Raw genomic sequence first — 15,132 nt, forward strand, 5'->3', positions numbered from 1 at the left:
GCAATTTAATTGTGTGTGGGGAAGAAAATATGACCACACTAGCCTATACCCTGGGCCATGGGGGTCACCACACTGGCGGACTTAACGTAGTTCACTCATACTGGTTAGTTAATTAAATAACAATCCCTGCATTGGTTTCCATTCACACTGCAGGATGTTAGAGCAGAGAAAATGCCCACGTGGGCACGGGAAAACTAACTTTTTCACTGTTCTTCTCATCAAGATGTTTGCAAAGGCAATTACGCCAGTCCTGTCGCCCCATGCTGTGAGCCACAAACGAATTTGGCCTGGTGCGGTTGACCCATTTGAATGCCCAGTGGTCAACCGCACCCGAACCGCAGTGGGATCAACCACCGATTCGAGAGGAGTATCTCAATCACTCAAATAGATTGCGATGGTCATCATCATTATCATTTATAGCCACAAAATATCGAGTTAGGGGAAAGCAGGGGGTAACCTTTTTCTTTACAAAGATGAGGCTCATGGAAAAGCAAGAATTTTTTTCTTGGATCCCTTGTAAAGCTCCCTATCAATTCCCCATTCATATATTAATTTTGTTTCAATAAAAGTGCTACTACGACCCGCAACGTGATCCTGGAGTGTACCAGTGTACCACATCACGTACCGTTCAGTATAAGCTGCAGAATTTTGTTTTCATCTTCTGGGTTTGTAACTGAAACAATTTGTGCCACAGGTGTGCTGGCCTGGATCGCAGGTGAATCAAAAATCCCTCACCATGTTTCATGTTCGTTTCGTGAATCAGTTTGCAAAATGGACTCAGCTAGTTGTTGCCTTTATAACAGAACAAGAAAAGTTATATTAAATACCAGCAGAAGTACCCGGCGTTTCCAGGCGGGGGAGGGGAGAGGGAGGGGGAGGGGGAGGGGAGAGGGAGGGGGAGGGGGAGGGGAAGGCAAGGGGGAGGGGAGGGGGAGAGAGGGGGAGGCGAGCGGGGGGGGCAACGGGGGGGGGGGAGGAAGGGGAGCAGTCAGAAGCGGAGGCTCTTTTACGGAGAATTTATATCTTAAAGGGGAGGGCGGGAGGGGGAGGGGGAGGGGGAAGGGTGGGGAGAGAGGGGGAGGGGGAGGCAGGAGAGGAAGGGGAGTGGCTCACGTTTCTGAGTGAATGTGGCTCACGTTTCTGAGTGAATGTGGCTCACGTTTCTGAGTTAAGTGTGATGCCGATCAGGAAGAAGAAGAAGCCGTACTACCAAATTCGTACACTTCTGGAATTGTTTGATTTATTTGTATTCAAATGTCTGGTAATTGTTTTGTATTTATTTATGCGAATGTGTACTTGTATATAACTGGCATTCATTTAAAAAGGCTTAGGCACTATCGTGCGCTAATTTTTATTTTTTTTTACTCCTAAAAAAACGAACTTTTTTTTTTTTTGGCCTAAAACACTCCCCGGCACTCTGATGAACCTCTGAAAGTTTGATGAAGATCCGTTCAGCCATCTATATAAATAAAGGAGGAGTGTCTGTGTGTGTGTGTCTGTCTGGATGTCCGCTTATAACCCAATAACTACACATCGGAGAAACGTTTTAGACACAGATTCGGAATCAGCATAAAATCCCAGTGGTTATAGGCTACTTTTTATTTTAATATCAATGGTTTAAAAAACTGGGCCAGCTGCAATTCCACTTGAGGCCACAGCCAGAGCAATTTCCGACTTTTGACGAACCTTGGCCAGGATGATATTGTTACGGACGCGGTTTAGATGTTACTTTGGGCCGAGCGGATGGTCCCCGCGACCGTTACAGGATCCCCGATTGGCCCGACTCCCCCAACGTTGACCAGATCGCACCACAGATATTCAATTTGGAAACCTCTAAAGCGACCGAAAGAGAAGGAAGAGAGAAGAAGACAGAGTACGGAGGAATAACAGGATTTATTATACACACAAGCAAAAAGAAGGAGCGATCAAAGTTATTTACAAGCAATGGATGGAAGAAGCAGTCACACAGTGAATCGTTAGCTTATACTAGTCAATTTACTTAACCCCAGGACAACGATTAGGACAGACGACATTCACACTTACACGGGGGATATTGCAGGCAGGTATGGCTTGAGGATGGATGGTTGTTTTGGGAGGCAATGGAGGGTCCAGCGTGGATTGCTGCCTGGCGCGTCCTTTTCGTGGCCTGCGGCCCCTTAGCTGCAGCGCAGCTGGTCGCACGATGGCTCGCACACACCTGCTCGTTCAGGCGTCTTCCTTCTCCCCAGCAACAACGAGCGACAGCAAGCAAGAGGACGGGGTCAGAGCAAGAGCACGGGGTCAGAGCAAGAGCACGGGGTCAGAGCAAGAGGGTGGAGTGCGTCCCGCGGCGCCTTATATTGGTTTCTCACCGAACCTTCGCGCACTTTCTCGGGGGTTCCCGCTCCGCCCTCTCTTAGCCAAACCCCTTGTTCTGGGTTGGATGAGCGGGGCCGACTTACTCCTCCCCCCTATGACGAGGGGGGCGACCCGTCTTCTCTAGCCACTCCCCTTGTTCGTAATGGCCGCAAATGGCGAAGACCGGTCAGCAGCTGCAGGTAAGGCGCCGTCACGTTGCACAGCAGTTCAGTACTGCAATAAACGGTTGCTGTCAAAGCTCAAGTGGGGGAATCCCTGGCACTTGAGCTGCCATGGATCATCGGAGGGGCCTACGCTTTATTTCGTTTGATGCAATGCAGAGTCAGTCTAGTGGGAAACACATATTTAGCCTACATAGAATAAGGAAATAAACTATTTAAAAAGATATATCGTGGCCTGTGTGTAAGTTTCATGGAATTAACTAGGAGGACGGCTGCGACCATTATTTACATTACGAGGGTGTTACACACAACAAAACCATACTTTTCACATTCGTTACACTTTCTCCAAAATTGTTACACTTCTCAAAACCGTTACACTTCTCAAATTTGTTACACTGCACCCTCCTTTCTTCAGGCCCGTCCTCGGGCCTACAAAACTTTAACTTAGTGTGACACGTAGGTGTAATTCCCTCTACAATTAACCTGACCCTGAGTGTGACAATCTTAAAACACAAATAAGTATGTCCCCCTATTGCATTGCACCCTGTCTAACAGACTCAAGCCCACAGCTAACCGAATTACGGAATTGTTCTCAAACTATACATTTACGGTGGGGAGCATTATTTACAGTGACGTTATTTCTTATTTACAACGCAACCCAGGACCTGTGTTTTCTTTTTTTTCTTTTTAGGGAACAAGAAAAAGAAATTCCTGTTGGGAGGGAGGAGACAGCACGCATTGCATCGATGCACCAGTACCAATACCACCAAAGCACCCAAAAGCACCAAAAAGCACCACTCGGTGCACAGTCACCACGGTTCATAATAAACACAACAAAACAACTGGTGGTGGTCTTCTCTTTCTCTGCTGGGCCGATGTTCTTCCCGACGTCTTCTGGCTTCATGCGGCCTATTTGGAAATAATAAAAAGCACAACTTGTGTTCATTTTTATTTAGGGCCTCAGGGGCCAACTAAGGGTGGTCCACCTGTTTGGCATAGGTGCCGCCTTACCGAGGCCATCTCACGCACGCTCCCCTCGGCGCCCAATGGCGCACAGGTCCTCAAGTGGGAGACAAAAGGGGGGAAGACAAATGAGCGAGGGGTAGGGTCACAAGGGTACACGTCAATAAAGGCAATGCAGGGTGAAGTGCGTACGGAGAGCGAAGTGAGAAAAACTCGTCCCTACCGTACGTCACCCCCCCTGTCACCTACACTACCCTTGCTCTTACCCCATATTTACAACAATTTACAGCTTTACAAATCCGTCGCTACTGTCATGTCTTCCCCTTATTTCCCATACCAATTTCGTCTCCACAATCCCACTTTCCAAAATTTGCCATCATCAATTCATCATCAATCCTCATAAGGAGGAAGAGATGGAACATCAAGCACAATGTCACACCCACGTCATGATGCGTCTCACAATTCAAAACATTTGCACATAAAAATAATTAAACATGGCATGGTGTGGAGGTACGTCATCTTTACTTCAGGTGAGTGCATGTAGATGGTGCGAGGAGACTTCAATCCTAACTATCCTCTAAATGACTTTAACACCCTTTACACTACCCGGGGTCTTTCCCTGCCAATCCATTGGCCAACTTACACTATGGGTTCTAAAAACCAATTCCCATTGACCAAACTGTGGTGCTTCTCAATTTGGGGTCTCACTCCCCCGATTCATCTCCCGGTGCCCTTGCACAATTTCTGGGCTGTGACGTGTAGCTCTCCCAGCAGGTCTACCCACCTGCACACCTCCACCACTGTAGTTGCCACCCGAGCTTACCTGCTCCTCACCCTAACCTATCTAGCTGGGGAAGGCCCCTCCTGGCTCTGTCACCCCACTCGGTGCCCTCTGGCACTGGGCTACCCGGGTCCGTCCTCCGGATCCTCGGGCCCCATCCACAACAACTCTACCGGCTCCCAGAGCCCACCTGCGGCCTCACCTTGCCGACATCCTCACAGTGGTGGAGTGCCCAAACCAACTACACACACTAACAGGCTACACGCCCAGCCATTTCCACAACACTAATGCACCCATCCAAACATCATTCTTCCACTCGCACCACAGATGCCAATATCCAACCACAATTTACCTATACCCTCTACCTAACACTTACACTACCCGCCCCGGGTACTCGTGAAAGGGGTCCACTCTTCCCCCATCCACACCTTCGCACCATGCACACCACTCCGTACCACTTACTCCAACTCTCTCCACACCACTCATTCCAATACTCCATGTATTCCACACACCTGTACTTGCACACCTGTGCTCTCATACTTGGTGCCGCCTGCACCCTTCTCTCCCCCAAGCGCATCCGCGCTGATCCACAACACTCACTACTCACCATGACACTCATCCGCAATGCTCTCTCATTCATCACTTGTACACTCACACACACCTCGGAGCATTGCCTCACCGATGCCTCATTTGAAGCTGCTCACCAGCACTTCCATTCACACTGCATCATCTACTCTGTCTACTCCCTTCTAAAACTCACGCTCCTCCGTCTTCCCTTACACTCAGCGCTCCCACGTCATTATCATCCACTCTAATCTACCTGCGTCCCCTCTACAGGTATCCTTGTCACTAACTAACCTTAACGTTACCTAATGTCATCTTCGCTAGATCCCTACACACAATATCCTAACCCACCCGGGCTAGTTTTCACTGCCATACACCCCATAAGCTAGTGCTCCTTTGCCCCCCCCTGTGAGGGATGGTGGATTTGCCATCCCACCACATCGGGGAGGTCCAACTATCAATTTCGCTCGTCCAAATCCAACAAATCAAAAATTTGCCATTTACTGCGAATCACCGTACCAATCATCAAATTTTGCCTTTTTTTCTAATTTTGGGTCCAAAACACTAACCTCATCACCCATCTACTTATTAGATCCTCTCGGTGCGCCAATTCCCTTCTAAAGCTCGGCTTCGTACAGCCGAGCAATGAATGCGGGTTGTTTTGTGCCAGCGGCTGGATACGTCCCGCATTCGGGGCAGGGACGGGGGCTTACCCGGGCCGAGATCCCACGCACCACCTCGGCGTGGAGCCATCCAATGTCCCGATCTCGACCTGCCGGCACGTCTCAACAAAAAGTGGTCGCCATGACGACCCTTCCTATCGAGCTGCCCGCTCCGCCTAGTGGAGCACGGACGCGGCCGTTCCAAGCAAGGCCCAGCGTGGATCGCGTACGGCGGTCCTTTCGAACCCGCCGTGGCTCGGATCCCCGCTGGTTCTCGCGGCACGCGAAGCCCGGCAAGCACCGAGGGCCCGATTCGGCTAAAAGTCGCTCTAACCGCTAACCCGGTTACCGTCGATGCCTCACCTGCATGCTTACACGCATACGCTACCCCTTTCTTGCTCATACCTCCAGCTGTTCCCATGCTCCTCGTACCTTTCCTTACACACCTCGGTACACTCATTCCGCTCACAGACTTGGTCACACACCTGACCACCGAACACCTTGGCACACATTCGTCGCTCGCACACCTCACCAACACACTTCTTCGCGCCCCCTCCTCGGTCACCTCCTCTGTGACAATCACAGGTGTGCTCTCACTCGCACACCCAACCACGTGCCTCACGACCAACTCAAGTGTGCATTCCCACACACGCTCTACCATTCCAGGTGTGCATCCTTCCATTCCAGGTGTACATCCTCGCTCACCTGTCACAACCAACTCACGCTCCGTGTCACTCTCACTACTTTCACCTCCACTCTCGGTCGTGCACTCACCCTTACGCTTGACAGCGCACTCTTTCCTCATGCCCCTGTCCGTTACACACCTTTCTCGCGCACACTCTCCTGTTACACCCTCTGTAACACTCACCACAGGTGTGCATTCTTCCTTACTTTTGACAGCGCACTCTTTCCCCATGCACCCGTCCGTTACACACCTTTCTCGCGCATCCTCTTGCGCACACTTTTTCGTTACTTCCTCCGTAACACTCACCACACCGCGCTTCCATGTGCCCCCTCGCACACGCGCTACCACCGACTCACTCTCGACAGCACACTCACTGGTCGGCGCGCACTTTTTCCTCACACACCCCATGGTCGGACATTCTCGCACACCTATTTTTTCGCACACCAGACCTGTCGCACACTTCACCAACGGCCTCTCACGAACACCCGGGTCCACAAGAACCCCCAAGCCGACTGAAGCTCCCCTCACATCATGTACATTTCCGAATATATCGCCACTCACCTTGACACCTCTTCGTCGCACCTCTTCTGCCACCTGCAAACTCTTTATTTGGTTAGTAAGCATCACATTATGAGTTGAGCACCGACCTTGTACATATTCCATGACTTCCTCCTTTATCTCCCTCTTAGTTTCCCTCCGTCTCTTCTTAATTTCACTCACCCCCTCTTCCACCTCCTCTAATTTTTCCTTTACCTCCTTCAGCTCCCGGTGCGCCCCCTCTATTTCTTCCTCCATCGCTATTTTAACCGTTTCTATGTGCGTCCTTACCTCCCGGTCCTTCGTCTCCATTACTTCTGTCACCTCTTCCAACCTCTTCGTCAATCCCTCATGTACCATTCGACATTCCTTCTGTGTCGCTATTAATTCATTTTTAATGTCCTTTTGTGTCGCTTTTAAACCCCCGATGATTGCAGTGTTCTTTTCCACTTGGTCCGCTAGTTCCCTTTGTCCTATTGTCAGCTGCTCTACTCCCTTCGTCAGACCCTCTATGCCCCCCTGTAACCTAGCCGTATTATTCCTCCCCTCTTTCTCCATACGCTTCTCACCTCGCTTTACCTCCTCGCGTAGCCCCGAAACCTCCTCACTTACACCTCGTCGTATCCTCTCTTTCATCTCCTCCATCTCTTTTGTAGATGCCACCCTCATCTGTCCCAATTCATCCCTCTGAGCATCCAGTTTACTTTCTAACCCGATTTGCACCTCCTCTATCTGGTTCCCCATTCGTTTGATTTCCCTGGCAGATTGTTCCCCTATTTCCCGCAATTTGTCTTCCATCCTATTTTCTAACCCCATTAACCCATTTTTCACCCCCTCTAACCCATTGTCTAATCCCTCAAATTTCTTGTCTAATCCCTTAAGATTATTGTCTAACCCCTCAAATTTAGCTTCTAGCCGTTCCCCCATTTCGCCCCCCATTTCCCCCATTTTGCCCCCCATTTCCCCCATTTTGCCCCCCAATTGCTCATTCTGAGCCCTCATTTGCTCACTCTGAGCATCCATCCGGTTCCCCATTTGTCCCATTCGGCCCCCTATCCTGTTTTCCATCCCTATGAAATTATCGTCTGTTTTTACCATAAAGGCCATCATCTGTTTCATAAACAGGTTCAAATCCATTGGCATCTCGGGTTCGGCTACCGCGACCATGGGCGCGGCTAAATTTGGTGCCGCAACAACCATGTGCGCGAGGACGCCATCTTGTGCGCCCGAAACCTCGTGCGCGAGAGCGCCATTTTGTGCGTCTGATACCCCCTCAACCACATCCTCCATATACATTTCCCCGAGGTCCTGGGTTACCCCTAACCCGTCTATCTCCCCCACCGACATCCGATCGCCTTGATTGTCCATGGCGCGATCTCAAAATTCGGGTTTTATAAAACAACGAAATTTCGGCAGCTCGTAATTTTGACCAAATTTTTTTTTTACACGTTTTTAAAATTTGGTTCGGGCCTCGTATCCCACTCCTAGACACCAATTGTTACGGACGCGGTTTAGATGTTACTTTGGGCTGAACGGATGGTCCCCGCGACCGTTACAGGATCCCCGATTGGCCCGACTCCCCCAACGTTGACCAGATCGCACCACAGATATTCAATTTGGAAACCTCTAAAGCGACCGAAAGAGAAGGAAGAGAGAAGAAGACAGAGTACGGAGGAATAACAGGATTTATTATACACACAAGCAAAAAGAAGGAGCGATCAAAGTTATTTACAAGCAATGGATGGAAGAAGCAGTCACACAGTGAATCGTTAGCTTATACTAGTCAATTTACTTAACCCCAGGACAACGATTAGGACAGACGACGTTCACACTTACACGGGGGATATTGCAGGCAGGTATGGCTTGAGGATGGATGGTTGTTTTGGGAGGCAATGGAGGGTCCAGCGTGGATTGCTGCCTGGCGCGTCCTTTTCGTGGCCTGCGGCCCCTTAGCTGCCCCCTTAGCTGCAGCGCAGCTGGTCGCACGATGGCTCGCACACACCTGCTCGTTCAGGCGTCTTCCTTCTCCCCAGCAACAACGAGCGACAGCAAGCAAGAGGACGGGGTCAGAGCAAGAGCACGGGATCAGAGCAAGAGCACGGGGTCAGAGCAAGAGGGTGGAGTGCGTCCCGCGGCGGCTTATATTGGTTTCTCACCGAACCTTCGCGCACTTTCTCGGGGGTTCCCGCTCCGCCCTCTCTTAGCCAAACCCCTTGTTCTGGGTTGGATGAGCGGGGCCGACTTACTCCTCCCCCCTATGACGAGGGGGGCGACCCGTCTTCTCTAGCCACTCCCCTTGTTCGTAATGGCCGCAAATGGCGAAGACCGGTCAGCAGCTGCAGGTAAGGCGCCGTCACGTTGCACAGCAGTTCAGTACTGCAATAAACGGTTGCTGTCAAAGCTCAAGTGGGGGAATCCCTGGCAATTGAGCTGCCATGGATCATCGGAGGGGCCTACGCTTTATTTCGTTTGATGCAATGCAGAGTCAATCTAGTAGGAAACACATATTTAGCCTACATAGAATAAGGAAATAAACTATTTAAAAAGATATATCGTGGCCTGTGTGTAAGTTTCATGGAATTAACTAGGAGGACGGCTGCGACCATTATTTACATTACGAGGGTGTTACACACAACAAAACCATACTTTTCACATTCGTTACACTTTCTCCAAAATTGTTACACTTCTCAAAACCGTTACACTTCTCAAATTCGTTACAATATTAATGAGGAATGTTTTTCCTGTCCCGCCAGGAGCATCGAGGAAGAATATCTTGCCAGCATCATCATCAACACTCTTCAGGATAGAATTAAAGGCTTGCTGTTGGTCCTCAACCATTCTTGGGACATTCTGCTCTACAAATGTGGTCAGCTCTTTGATGTTGTAGTTTGTGGCGGCGCTATTGCCCCTTTCCGATCCCATGACGCATTGTGGTTCCGATTCGCGATAAGGTCTATGCGCTATCACCGACACTTTTCCACCTTTTTTATACCTTTTAATCAGATTTAACTTATCTTCCATCGTAACCACATTACGCTTGGAAACACAAGCATTATCCTTCTTCGGACCCATGGCTAACACAGACACAGTAGAGGGAATACTGTACGTCGCCTCTGTTTTGAATGAGAACCAGCAGTTGCGCGTATGTACAGTATACTGTACGTACATTTTAATATATTTTAAATGTGCTTTTTATTGTATTTTAAATTGTTTTTTAGCTTCTTTTATTGTTAATTTATGTACTATTTTATTTATTTTAAATATATTTTTAAGGAAATTTTTTTTTCATGTCCGTAGGAGTGATGTAAAGTCGCACATAATGACGTTCGCTGCCCGGTCATGAAAGAAATTATGATTCTCTTGACAAAGTGACAGATGAAGATCAGGCAGTAAACTTCCCAACTGAGTTTCTCAACAGTCGTCAGCCTCAAGGACTCCCAACACACAGGTTGATTCTCAAGGTGGGAGCACCAATCATGCTTCTAAGGAATCTTGATCCACCAAAGCTGTGTAATGGATCACGATTGACAATCCAGCAAATGATGCCGCATGTCCTAGAGGCAACCATCCTCTCAGGACAATACAGAGGAGAGAAAGTATTAATTCCAAGGATACCACTTATTCCACCTGACCTTCCATTCTCCTTCAAGAGGATTCAGTTCCCCATCAGGCTATGTTTTGCTATGTCCATCAACAAGGCGCAGGGGCAATCAATGAAGGTTGTAGGCCTGAACTTCACAGAACAAGTGTTTGCCCATGGCCAGCTGTACGTGGGCTGCTCGAGGGTTGGAAAACCAAGCAATCTTTATGTCTTGGCACCAAGTAAGAAAACCAGAAATGTTGTATACCCAGAGGTTTTGAGAAATTGAAAATTGAAAAAACGTCATGTAGGAAATGTACTGTGATATTGCTCTAAAATATACATGTTCTTTTCATCATATATTTGTCTTATTCTTATTCAACCCGGGCGAAGCCGGGTACCTCAGCTAGTCTCTGAATAAAACGCGGACTCACACACAGACAACTCACGTTTATATATATATATATAAATTACAAATCGTCATTTATTGCAATTTTCTCACAAACAATGCTCCACAGTGCAAATCACAAATGATAGAGGATGTTGCCCATATAGCCCCACAAGCCTTCCCTAGTTATATACAGATACACAAGGCTCAATGCCCTTTGAGTATTTATTAATAATCTCCTTTCTTTTGTTAATAGTAACAATATAAATACCCTCTGGAAAATGCCTGCTTTTGGAACGTGGTGGCTCTCTGGTTCACCTCAGTCCTAAGGGGTACCCTAAGCTTCAGGCTGCACACCTTTTGTAAGTCAGGTATGGACAGCAACTTATGAAAGTCAATGAAAGACTCCTATAAATGGAATACACCACCGAACAACACGTACTACAGCACAATAATACCGTCTAATATAACACATCAAAAAAAAAAAGGTTTAGATTTTCAAAGCAGGCCTCTGCCGAGTTATTTAAGGACAGTGGCTGCCCAGCAGGCATGTCCCTCGAGTCACGTCTGCCTGGGCGCCGTCCAACAGCCGAGCGTCCCTACTCACTCGTCCTCAAGGCTCGCCCGACCGTGTCCAAGAACTCAGGCCTTGCCGTTTGGTGCCCATCTTCCCTCTCGAGCTGCGCTTGCGCCTCTCTGTGTCCTTCTGGAAGGCTTGCACGTTTCCTGCACTGAGGTTCAGTGGCAGGCATGGAGAGGAAGGCAAGCGACGGAACGCCATGATGCAGTGGAGGTTTCCCCCTTTTCGCTGGCAAGACACACACGATGAGGTATGTAAATAACCAAAGAAAAAGAAGGAGTTGAAGGAACAAAAACTGAGGTTGAAGGAACACACAAAAAAATGTCTCAGCCTTGCTGTTGGATGTGTAATATGCTGCCCCACCTCCACTTTCCTCCAGTTATTAGTCCCCTACCTGGAGTGAACTATAGGTTTGCTCCCCGACTGTCTGTCCATCCACCCCACCTGTGGTTTTCTGCACTTTTTCCATACCCTTTAACATATTCAACTGAAACTTGGTACTTGAAAACTTGGTACTTGAAAACTTGGTATGGCATTATTATGGTAAGTTACAGAAGAAGTCTGAGTTTTGGGGCGTTTCACCAATTTTTTAGTTAGTTATTGCCCTTTTTGAACTTAAGAAAATGTCACATTACACATGGTTCAGTTTTCAGATGCCCTGACTCCACCCCACTGCTTTTCGCCCATTGGCTGGACAGCTGGCCTGACTCCACCCGAAATTAACCAGCACAGATAGGCAGGCCTCAGGCCTTAGGCCTGGGTGTTAGTCCATGGCCCAATATGCAGTGAACCCAGGTATATAACCACAATGTATTATTTATGCTCGCTCATAAGCAGTACGCATGATTTTGCTTCATGTACAGTGCCTTCAGAAAGTATTCACACCCGTTGACTTTTTTCACATTTTGTTACGTTACAGCCTGAATTTAAAATGGATTAAATTGAGATTTTTTGTCACTGATCTACCTACTCTGTAATGTCAAAGTGGATTTTATTTTTTGAGAAATTTCTACAAACATAATTTAAAATGAACAGCTGAAATGTCTTGAATCAATAAGTATTCAACCCCTTTGCGATGACACTCTAAATTGAGCTCAGGTGGGGAAGGGTATAAAACAATTTCTAGACTATTAAAAGTTCCCATGTACAATGAGCTCCATCAATAGGAAATGGAAAGATTATGGAACAACCCAGACTCTTCCTAGAGCTGTTCGTCCGACCAAACTAAGCAACCGCACAATAAGAACCGTAGCCTAGTAAGTGACCAAGAACCCACTGACCACTCTGACAGAACTACAGAGTTTCTTGGCTGAGATGGGAGAACCTGCTGGAAGGACAACAGTCTCTGCAGCCCTTCACAAATCCTTCTGGGAGAGTGGCCAGGTGGAAGCCACTCCTGAGAAAAAGGCACGTGATAGTGCACCTGGAGTTTGTAAAAAGGCACGTGAAAGACTCAGAGAATACGCGAAAGATTCTGTAGTCTGATGAGATGAAAACTGAACTTTTTGGCCTGAATTCAAACCGCTACTTCTGGCGGAAACCAGTGGCAGAATCATGCTATGGGGATGCTTTTTCAGCGGCAGGGACTGTGAGACTTATAATGATAGAGATAACAATGAATGGAGCCAAATACAGGCAAATCCTTGAGGAGAACCTGCTTCAGAGTGCAAAAGACCTTAGACTGCGACGAATATTTACATTCCAACAGGACAATGATCCCAATCATAGAGCCAAAGCAACACTGTAATGGCTTCAGAACAAGAACGTGAAAATCCTTGGGTGGCCAGGCCAAAGCCCAGAGTTGAATCCCATTCAGAATCTTTGGAAAATACTTGAAGATGGTTGTTCACCGATGCTCTCCATCCAACTTGACAGAGCTTGAGCAAATCTGCAAGGAGGAATGGGAGAAACTCCCCAAATGCAGATGTGCAAAGCTGATGCAGACATACCCAAGAAGACTCAAAGCTGGAATTGCTGCAGCAGGTGCTTCTACAATGTATTGACTCAGGGGGTTGAATACTTATGTAAAGTAGATATTTCTGTATTTAATTTTCAATAAATCTGCAAACAATTCTAAAAACATGCTTTCATTTTGTCATTATGGGATATTTTGTGTTTATTATTAATCCATTTTAAATTCAGGCTGTAACACAACAAAATGTGAAAAGGTCAAGGGGTTGAATACTTTCTGAAGGCACTGTATGCACATCAGGTTATTTTTATTGTCCCCCGTCGCACCGCGGAGTGAAAGGGGGACTATGGTTTTCCCCTCCGTGTCCGTGTGTGCGTCCGTCCATGCGTGCGTAAGCGAAGGACCGAATTCTAATTTGGTGTGCGGGTGCAACCCACGTCAAAATCCAAGATGGCCACCACCATGTATGCCTGAACCTTGTGAGCGGAATATCTTGAAAAATAAGCGAAGTAGCAACTTCTAATCTGGTGTGTGGGTGTATCTAGGCATAAGGAAGAAAGCTATTGAAAATTGGGTCGTGACGTCAAAATCCAAGATGGCCACCACCATATATGTGTCTGAACCTTGTGAGCGAAATATCTTGAAAAATAAGCGAAGTAGCAACTTCTAATCTGGTGTGTGGGTGTATCTAAGCATAAGGAAGAACGCTATTGAAAATTGGGTCGTGACGTCAAAATCCAAGATGGCCACCACCATATATGTGTCTGAACCTTGTGAGCGGAATATCTTGAAAAATAAGCGAAGTACCAACTTCTAATCTGGTGTGTTGGTGTATGCAGGCATAAGGAAGAACGCTATTGAAAATTGGGTCGCCACGTCAAAATCCAAGATGGCCGCCTTGCGTCTTCCACTTTGTCAACTCACATCACTTCACGGACGGGGGACCTAGGCATAACGCTTTGTTATTATTGTTTTTGGCACTGAATGCGACATTATACAATATACATACACCGCCCAAATAAATGCATGTGTTTACTGATATTGAACTGAAACTTGGTAGGGGACGTGTATAATTGCAAAGCAATTCTCATTCTTGTTTTTGTTTTGTTACCATTGGTCCATTCTGTGTTTTAGCTCCTCCACGAGCCTCGACTCTGTATACAAAAAAAGAATAAATACATTAAATAACTCCCTCTCGACTAAATAACTTGAAGAACTCCCCTTCCCTCCATTCCTCTCCCCCACCCAAAAAAAGAAGAAAAAGCAAGATATTTGATGAAAGCAAGAAAGGGAAAAATGGATGAGAGACAGATGCAGAACTTTGACTAAAACTACAATGACAGAGTTTATGAAACAGATGAACAGGAGTGTTAGAGGCAGAGCAATGTGTAAAACATAAAATAAAAGAAGAAGAATTCTCCAGAAAGTAGAGTGGGTGCTAACTCGGAGAGGGAAGAACAAAGACGAACAGCACAGAACTTTGATTCATACCTTGGTACGCATTTGTTGTCCACATTGCCGTCGCTGGAGGCCTCGCTCCGTGTGCCTGATATCCAGGAAGAAAGGGTTTTCGCATGATAAATCCCTCACCACGTCGGTCCACCTGGAAGAACCCACCACATGCTGTCACCACATTGCAGCAAAAGTTTAATTCTGCAGCATTTCTTTTCAGCAGATCACACGAGTGCGACTCTTTTTGGGCCTGCATTTATTAGTTTATTTTTATTTAGTGAGCAAGGTGATGGAGTGTCTGAACTGATAGTGGGGAAGTGGAGAAACTCTTGGCATGAGAGAGGAGGGGGAAAAACACTGCAACCTGCAAGTAAAACTGTTGGATTAATAGAGGTTTAAACAGAGTAATAAAGATTGTGGTTGGTATTAGGGGATGACATGAGATGGTAGTGCATCATTTGCATGAGGCAAGGGAGAAAGGGCCAAAGTGCTTTCTTTTACCTGTTACA

General features: G+C 47.3%; 1 protein-coding gene across 3 annotated transcripts in view; it reads right to left on the reverse strand.

Moving 5' to 3' along the window:
• Nucleotides 1-10,728: 10,728 nt before the first annotated feature.
• BIVM (basic, immunoglobulin-like variable motif containing) overlaps nt 10,729-15,132 on the reverse strand; it is a 42,266-nt gene continuing 37,862 nt past the window's right edge. For all 3 annotated transcript variants that reach the window (XM_068129144.2, XM_068129146.2, XM_068129145.2), the window contains 2 exons: nt 14,663-14,774; nt 10,729-11,487 (listed from right to left, as the gene is read on the reverse strand). In XM_068129144.2, the coding sequence (XP_067985245.2) occupies nt 11,293-11,487; nt 14,663-14,774 (307 nt within the window). In that variant the 3' untranslated portion in view covers nt 10,729-11,292. The remainder of the gene's footprint in view (nt 11,488-14,662; nt 14,775-15,132) is intronic.

Source organism: Myxine glutinosa, chromosome 9, assembly GCF_964187855.1.
Source record: "Myxine glutinosa chromosome 9, kmMyxGlut1.1, whole genome shotgun sequence".
NCBI classification, from domain to species: domain Eukaryota; kingdom Metazoa; phylum Chordata; class Myxini; order Myxiniformes; family Myxinidae; genus Myxine; species Myxine glutinosa.